Below are 8721 nucleotides of genomic sequence, written 5' to 3'. Positions count from 1 at the left end.
CCAACTATTAACACTTAGCAGCAGCTCGATGAGTGCGCGCCTTGTGAGGTTAGCAATGAGTGGCCGTGCGGCACGCAGGTAACCCGGCTAGGCGGCTGTTCCGGCACACGCTAGCAGGCGCAAGTGAGACTTTGCCAATATGAAGGCTTTTGCCATATGAATTTTAACTCTCAAATCTACAAAAAATTTGAATTTAATTTGTTTGTTTAAACATAGCCAATCATAACGGCATATCAACAACGAAGTCCGAGCGTTCCTCCAAAGCATTCTTCGGAGAGCGTTTCCCCGGACGGTAGCACCGCGGCGGCCGCCAAGAGAACTAGACCCCGGACGCCGTTTCCGCGTCACATAGCAGGCCGCACCCTGCGTGCGCTTGATCGACGGGCCTTGGCTGACAGCTCGCTTTGCCGTAGTCAAGAATATTGTTTTCTTGAAATACGCGTAGATTTGCAAAAATCCTCCACTATCGTTATACCCGTACGTTTTAGTCGGCTTTTGGGAGAAAAAACTTGGTTCCTCACCTTTGAAGACAAACATTTGACAATTATAGGCCGACATTTGGTTTCAATGTAATTGCCCAGTCTATGCGCTCTTCAGTGCTCTCCGAGGGTATTTCAACCTCAAGTGTAGAGGACTCGAAATTTCTAATTGCTTATTCAGATTCTGCCCATGATTCGGTCGAAGTGTCAGCCAGGCCATAAAATATCAGATTTTCTCTGTGAGACCGATCCTCTAGGTCGTTTAATCTGGAGTTCATCTCTATGCTCTCCCTGTCTACCGCTTGCGCGCCCGCTTGCTCACTACGCAGTATGCTCAATACTGTTAGACTTTTCAATCAAGCTAATACGGAATTCAACGTTACCCTACTGAAAAAAATCAAACGATATATGAACGATAACTCGTATACGAGATTATGGAATCGTAAGGTGAATGATATCATAGGCTTCAACGATATCATTGAGATATCGTAGAAGCTCATCGTAGTAGCTCATCGTGTACATTGGATCATACAAGTCGGATCGTTGCAAGCGATGTCGTTCGAGTTTATCGTACAGATTTCGGTGGGGTGAGCGACAATATGTATTCGATGTGTGCGTGTCATACAAGCGTTAAATGCGCAGGTGTTGATATTGTGCTGTGAATGTGCTTAGATCCTTGCACAGTAGAATACGCAAAAGAATACTTGGAAGCTGCTGCCTTTTCCCTTTTATTTCATGTCCCGCAGCAGGTTGGCCACATATCCGTTAAATGCTTTCAGCCGCTTCTCCGTGGTAGCTTCACTGTTCCGGTGTTTCATGAAGTAACCATGGGCACCTGCACAAAATGGAAAAAGAGAGGGAGCAGAGTACATGTGTTTAGAGGGTGCTCGTGAACCTTTTGGGTGTGTCTGACCCATTAATCAAGCGATATTACATACATGCTCAGTTAGTTGTACCACCTGTGAAGACTTTCCATGGTCAAATCAGGCTACTCTTCACAACTGCAGAAGCTGTGCTTACACACAATGCTATGACCACCAAACATCGTTGGCCCACACTTAAATGCAAGATTCGTCACATGTGGAGATGTGTCCCTTATTATTGTGCTAGCGCACTTGAGAAAGGTGTGGGGAGGGGCACCTAAGAAAAGCCATGTTTCCCTTAAGCTTCAAGAGCTTGAGCTCACAGCATGGCTGCAGGCCGATGCTAAGGTACGAGGCGCAAGCCTATACCAGCACATCTTATATTGAGCACGGACCACCACTTGGACATGGCACTTGCCTCACGAGTTTATGTGGATGCTATGTTGTGAGAACAGTGCATTCACAATATTGTTTATTTTTCCCCTATTCCTGATCTTTAATAATGTGCAAGAATTCCAACTACAATATAACAATTGAATCAAATAATGCAATATTTCATTTCAACTCAAACCGAATAAGACCTGGTGAAATGTAACAGCAAAATAAACGACGAGGGACACAGAAGAAAATTCACAAGACGAGCACTTCTCTGTCCCTCGTTGTTTATTGCGCTGTTACATTTCATCATGAATTTGTACCAACTCGCCCAAATTTCTATTTTGTTTGAATAAAACCATTTGAAAATTACGAACGAGAGTTCTCTCCACTTGGGCTTTCCTGCACTGCTTGAGTCACAAACAGTGAAACGGTGATGGAGCATTTGATAACCACCTCTCATCTCCTTAGTATTATTGGGCCAGCTCTGCCCCTCTGGCCATAACGCAATTCACAAAAACCGCAACAGTGAAATAATGGGAGGCAAAACCAACATGTATCAGAGGCAAGGGCCCGATATATGAGCCTAATGTTTGCAGCGACTTCTCGCTGGAATAAGTTGAACGAGTATTTGATGACACTAGATGGTGGCTAAAACAAACCATTGCAGTCTCGAAGACATCAAATAACTTTGCATTTAAAATAAGAATCTATTGCTGGGAATTCGTCACAGCTCTCAAAAATAAAGGAATTGCATCGCATATGACCCTCCTTCTCATGAAAATATGGATCGTGTTAAAGCTTACAATCTACCACTAAATGTATTGTTCTTCTAGGACACCTGCTTCAACTGTTCGTGGCAAGAGCCGAAGGACTGTATGGAGAATGTTTTATCCCCTTTAACATGCACCAGTTGTTGCATCTCGGAAACTGTGTGGAAAATTTAAGACCGTTATCGGCTTTCTCCGTCTTTCCCTTTGAGACGGGAAATAGAAGAATTGCAAAAATGGTGAAGGCAACAAAAGGACCTCCTTATCAAATTGTGAAAGAGTTGTTCATCAGGAGCTAGAGGTTATGCTTCATTCATCACCTCTAGCCTCAAATGTGCAGTTCTTCTGTGAGCAACAATTACGCAATGCTCTTACCACGAAGAAACACACAACGCAAATGGGTAAGTGCAAACAAACAACTATTTATTCTTTGGAACACCTCCAACAGCTTTACAGAAAAGAGAAGAAACAAACACTAAAAAAATAGCGGGGGGGGGGAGGAGGAAGAGATTTAAGGCCAGAAATGAGACGACGAAATACAGAAATTTTGACTCTGAACTATTCAAGTTGAATGCGCAGAAGCCTAATCATCAGAATCTTCTGCGCACACCCGGATTTACAGGGGCCAAGGTGCATCTTTTAAAAGGACAGTTTTGCAACAACCTTAAGACTATGACGCGTGCTCACGTATTCTCCGAATGTGCCTGATCCCATGAAACTGGACTTCACAATTTTTCTTTTCTGCAGCTTGGGTGATCTGAACAAAACCTTGGCCTGCTCAAATAAAGCCTTCTATCCACACACTTTGCAGTGTGCGGCCAAGTTTCCAGGCCTGCTTGTCCGCTCACCTGTGTAGCGGGTGCTCCCTGAGCCTGGTGTTTACGCACCTGCCTGGGTGTCCAATACAGCTTTTTTTGCTGTTCAAGGGGATGCAGTAGACAGCGCCAACAGAGCATCAAACAAATTTTGTTTTCTTCTTTGTGTCACACTGATATTTTCGTGCCATGTTTCCATCCTGATTAACCCTCTTACAAAGCCCTTTAATTTGATAGGGGCTGAGAAAACGACTCCAGCTTCTAGCTACGTTTTTAGCTTCTTTATCTTGTGTTAAAGGACTTTTTTTAGGGCTTGGAGGAAACAGCCTGCAGCAATGCTTCTCTTTGCTAGCTTTGGATGTCCAGAGTCAAAGACAAGCTTAGGTACCCCCCCCCCCTCCCTCCCCCCCCCCCCCTTCGGTAAGACCCGCACGTGTTGGATGCTCCAAGATGGATTTGAATGTCTAAATACCTCAGCCAACCACTGTCAGGTGTCTCATGTTTGAACTGTAACCCCTCAAATGCAGTATGAAAGTGCTCAAGTATGGCAAAAAGCTAGTAAAGAGAAGCATTGCTGCAGGCTGTTTCCTCCAAGCCCTAAAAAAAGTCCTGTAACTGTAACAGTGGCCACGCTTAAGGTCTAGTGGGTTTCCCACGCAAGTTCTTGTGTCCACTGCCTAGAAGTGCTGAAGGGGGTAAGGCCAAGCAAGGGCCCAAAGAACAGCAGAGAAAGAAAGTTAGCCTGTACATACACAAGATAAAGAAGCTAAAAGCGAAGCGAGAAGCTGGAGTCGTTTTCTCAGCCCCCATCAAATTAAAGGGCTTTGTAAGAGGGTTAATCAGGATGGAAACACGACGCGAAAATATCAGTGTGACACAACGCAAAAACAAAATTTGTTTAATGCTCTGTTGGCACTGTCTACCGCATCCCCTTGAACTGCAAAAGAAGCAGTATCGGACACCCAGGCAGGTGCGTAAACACCAGGCTCAGGGAGCACCCGCTACACAGGTGAGCGGACGAGCGGGCCTGGAAACTTGGCCGCACACTGCAAAGTGTGTGGATAGAAGGCTTTATCCGAGCAGACCGAGGTTTTGTTCAGATCACCCAAGCTGCAGAAAAGGAAAATTGTGAAGTCCAGTTTCATGGTATCAGGCACATTCGGAGAATACGTGAGCATGCGTCATAGTCTTAAGGTTGTTGCAAAACTGTCCTTTTAAAAGATGCACCTTGGCCCCTGTAAATCCGGGTGTGCGCAGAAGGTTCTGATGATTAGGCTTCTGCGCATTCAACTTAAATAGTTCAGAGTCGAAATTTCTGTATTTCGACGTTTCATTTCTCGCCTTAAATCTCCACCCCCCCCCCCCCCCCCCCGTTCTTTATTTAGTGTTTGTTTCTTCTCTTTTCTGTAAAGCTGTTGGAGGCGTTCCAAAGAACAAAAAGTTGCTTGTTTGCACTTACCCATTTGCGTTGTGTGTTTCTTTGCCTCCATCCTTGTATCATAAGCCTAAGCAGTGCATTTATCTAACCCAAGCGTGATATGAACAACTAGCCCAGAGGAGTGCTTTAATCAGTTTGAAAGGATTGATGGTGGTTGTCGAAAGAGATTGTGTGATAAACTGCAACATCGTCTGCGAAGAGATGTGCACGGGAAGATATGCAACATGGAAGATGATTAAAATAGATTTAAAACGTAGAGGACCAAGCACACTGCCTTGGACGGCATCAAAATTAATGGGGGCAAAAGAAGTACAGTTATTAGCAGACGTTAACTTAAAGGGGCATTAAATAGGCTTCCAAAGGCAGTCGTTTCAAATACAAAATTGCTAGACGACATGTTCATGACAACGTATACCAAATTAACACCTCTGCGTAAAGCGAATGTAGCACAAAAGTGCAAGAAAGGTCTTCGCTTCTTTCCTTGTTTACCTGACAATCCTTGGCGCCATTCTCACACACTCTGACGTAACTTTGCGACTCTGAGGCAGCCTTCACGGCAAAGCTGGTGCTGAACACTACAGCGTTGCTTTTGGCGGCTTTCCTAAAATCTGCAGTTAATCAGCGTTACCAGCTGTGGGGGAAATGCGGGTGCATGTTTCGGCGGTTCCGCCGAACGGCACTACAGCACAGCTATCTTTAGAGGAACAAATGTCGATCGTCGCCATCCGTTACACGAGCTTAGCCGAGTTTGTGGATATAGTGCATTGTTTGCAAAGTATGAATAACACCGAAAAACACGGAGAGTCTCTGCAGGTGGAATCACCGCTAGAAGTGTGACCGCGGCAAGCATCTGCCTGCACGGTCGACAAGGACCTCGCTGTGCAGTGTATACGCGATATGGCATAAACCGCAGCAGTTAAAACTTGTCACTGCCCGCCAGAGCGGGACTATTGCTGGAAATCAGTTTACAAATGCATGAAAGCGGGAAATCGGGCAGTGAAAGATTGCGCTGGTAATCGTCATCAGCTCAGCTTCGTAAAGTGGTGACTGAATAACTGCGGCGATGCTAAGCCTTTTCTGCGCAAGCTAGAGGGACCTGCTCGCTGCAACAGCACCACCTGCAAGAAATGCTAGCGAACCGCCAATCGTAGGTGGAAATCTTAAATTATAGTCACCAGCGAACATGTTGTGTTTGGGACCCCCCTATCTGGCCGTCAAACACTCATTTCCCCCACATAGAAACATTTTAAAAGGATTGCGTGGCTTGATTCCATGCGAATTAACACTTTAAAACAAAGTTCGATTTCTCTTCCTGCGCCTCCAGATTCTCTTGAATATCCCCACTAACCAATAACATGCTTAAAATGCACAGCACTGCTTCACGAAAATGTTTCCAATAACCAGAGGCTACAACACTGCTAACAGGTATACATCATGACAATGGAAGTTTGCACAACGTGCAATAACTAACCTGCAAGCACATAATCGGTGGGTGCGCTGAATGGCAGTAGTGCCTGGGGCCGAGGAAATGACGTGCGTTTGAAGGGGTGTGCCGAGTGACTTGGTGCCAGGTGACAGACGAAGGAATGGCTTTTCCTGGTGGCGAAGCATACGGAGCACCAAGGGAAGGCCGGCCGCAGCTTAGGTCCAGCAGGTGGAGTGTTGGTTGGCAGGGGAAGCCCTGGCGAAGCCTTTGGAACTGGACTGACAGGCAGCCGACCCAGGACAGCCAGCAGCAGCACCTGAAGGTACACGAGCTGTGAGTGCACAGACAGTAGTTGAAATACAAGAGAAGGCCACGCAAAGATCAAATGCTTACACCAAGCGGATTTGTAATCGCCTAAGGACATTAACCTTCAAGGCAATAATAAGAACATTCCAGCAACATCCAAAGTGAAATTTAGGTCACACTAAGGATGTGTTTATTAGACACGCCAGTAATGCGATTGGGGTATTCATGATATATCCAAAGCTTACCGCTACGCTAATTTGCATTGAACGCATGCTAGCACCTTATCTGGGTCCATAGCTTTCAATAGGGACTAGTGTGTGCTTGTTGAGGATCCTCTATTGCATTGCCTAGCTTGTCTTTGCAAGTTCGATTCTCCAATATAAATCGAGTAGAGTGCGGGCCTACAGTTTCCTTGTTAGTCTCTGTATGGCCTGCAATTTCGGGATATTAGGAAGTTGACAACTCGTTTAACTTTCATCACTAATTTACAACAATGCAGATGCCTCTAATATCGAGCCCCACAGTTACCGCGAGCTGCTCCTACGGAATCAAGCGCCCGCTTTTCCGCATGTACTTCCAGGGCACCTGCTGCCCACGTTACTACATCGTATACCGCAGGCATTCACGAGTGTGTACTGATCACAGCGTTGTGCCGCTCACGCGAAATTTCGACGGGATCTGCAGTCGCGAAGGCAGATTTTGGTAGACACATAACGCAAAAACGCATAGGTGTTAAAGAACCTCGCGTGACGGCAAATAATTAGCAGCCCTCTACTACAGCACGAGCGTCGTAGTTCAGGTCTAGCTTACGCGTAATTTGATGCTGACTGCCGCGGAAACCGTGGACAGGTAAATCCAGGTCGCCCAGCAAGTACGCAAGTCTCCTAGGATTTCAGAGAAAATGAGATGGGGGTTTAGTGAACCGCTGACCCATAAACACCAGAAACCGTTCCAAACAAGTACAGATTTATAAAACATGCCTACTTACCCTAGCAGAAACGATGTTTCCCACGTAAAATCCTTCTTCACTGTCGTCTTCACTTTGCGAACACCAATACACTTTGTTCGGAAGCAATCCCATCCTTTTGACGCGGTCTTTTGAGGCGGGCGGCGATGATCGTTCTTCCAGTGCCGGTGTTTTCAACACATGCGTTGGTTGGAAGGACTGACATCGCGCAATAAAACTTCTATAAGTATGATTTCAGCTGGAAATCTGCAGATAAAACTGAAGAAATGCCCGCCAGCAACTCTAAGCACAACATGGCACAGCACAAACGCGGGATTCACACATAGAGTTAATACTACTGACTCTAGAGCAAAAGCTGCCCGGCCAGCCCGTGCATTGAAACCGTGCTACACCCGGGCGCTGACATGATGCCACCCTCACAGCGTTGCCCGCTGCCTTTTTGCCTACTAGAGTTGGCGGCAGTAGTCGGTATTCACCTAGTAACCAACGCATTCCATCATGGCAGCCACCGTTGCTGTGAGTGCGCCGTGAAAACTTTGCTGTGCAGAAACGTTGTGTGAAGCTTTTCCTGTGGTAGGTAGCGAATTTTTGTGCCATGCTGCCGCGTTGGATGCAGTTTTGCATTCTCCGCAACTGAGAAGGGTAGCGCCTAGATTAGCGGGTACTTCGTACGCTCGGAGAGGTAGCTTTTGCGTGTGCGTCAGGGGAGTTCGGTCGTCGCTGCGGAGTTGAGCGGACGTGTTTTTTCGTGCTCCTGTGCTTCGGAGGGGCTTCATTTCGGCGGCCCGCGCTTGCGGGCCGTTGGACGTCGCCTGGCTTTCGCTCTGCTGGTGTGGGCGGTCGAGTGCCACAGCTCCCCCCCCTTCTCAGTAACCGCCTCCAAAGCGGTCGGGACCGCCGCAGACTTCGCTCTTCGTCGCACCATGCTCGCCTCCGCGCTTCACTGTTCCCTTCGAGGTTTCTCGTCTGCCGGACGCAGCATTACGCCAGCCAACAGTGTTCGTTGTGTGCGACGGAATCGACCACAGTGGAACTACTCTTCTCTACTCTTTCCTCACCTTTCTAATCTTTACTTTTCTTTCTGCTATCCTATTTCCCCAACTATTCCCGCTTGCGGACTGTGTTAAATGCAGGTGAGCTCCCATGAGAGCTTAATAATATCCCCAGTCCATTTATTTTCCTGCTTCCTTTAACAAGAAATCCCTTCCCCTTGATTGCTTTTTTCCCCTGATTTTTTTCCTCGTGGCTTCCCCTGTAATTGCGCATGCGCTGTTTCTGTATA

General features: G+C 46.7%; 1 protein-coding gene across 3 annotated transcripts; it reads right to left on the bottom strand.

The window, feature by feature from the left end:
- Nucleotides 1-1183: 1183 nt before the first annotated feature.
- LOC144141007 (uncharacterized) lies at nucleotides 1184-7754 on the bottom strand. 3 transcript variants are annotated; one of them, XM_077672491.1, is made up of 4 exons: nucleotides 7461-7754; nucleotides 7283-7356; nucleotides 6212-6482; nucleotides 1184-1314 (listed from the first exon to the last, which is right to left on the bottom strand). In XM_077672491.1, the coding sequence occupies exons 1-4, from the start codon at nucleotides 7551-7553 to the stop codon at nucleotides 1294-1296; spliced, it is 459 nt and encodes a 152-aa protein (XP_077528617.1). In that variant the 5' UTR covers nucleotides 7554-7754; the 3' UTR covers nucleotides 1184-1293. The 3 variants fall into 3 exon arrangements, with proteins under 3 accessions (XP_077528617.1, XP_077528615.1, XP_077528616.1); XM_077672489.1 differs by lacking the exon at nucleotides 7283-7356 and having other exon boundaries at nucleotides 6212-6497; XM_077672490.1 differs by lacking the exon at nucleotides 7283-7356.
- Between the last annotated feature and the right edge of the window lie 967 nt (nucleotides 7755-8721).

The sequence above is a fragment of the Haemaphysalis longicornis genome, unplaced genomic scaffold (assembly GCF_048455015.1).
Source record: "Haemaphysalis longicornis isolate Haplotype H1 unplaced genomic scaffold, Haemaphysalis longicornis Haplotype H1 scaffold_59, whole genome shotgun sequence".
NCBI lineage: Eukaryota > Metazoa > Arthropoda > Arachnida > Ixodida > Ixodidae > Haemaphysalis > Haemaphysalis longicornis.
This window is presented reverse-complemented; position numbering and strand designations above follow the sequence as displayed.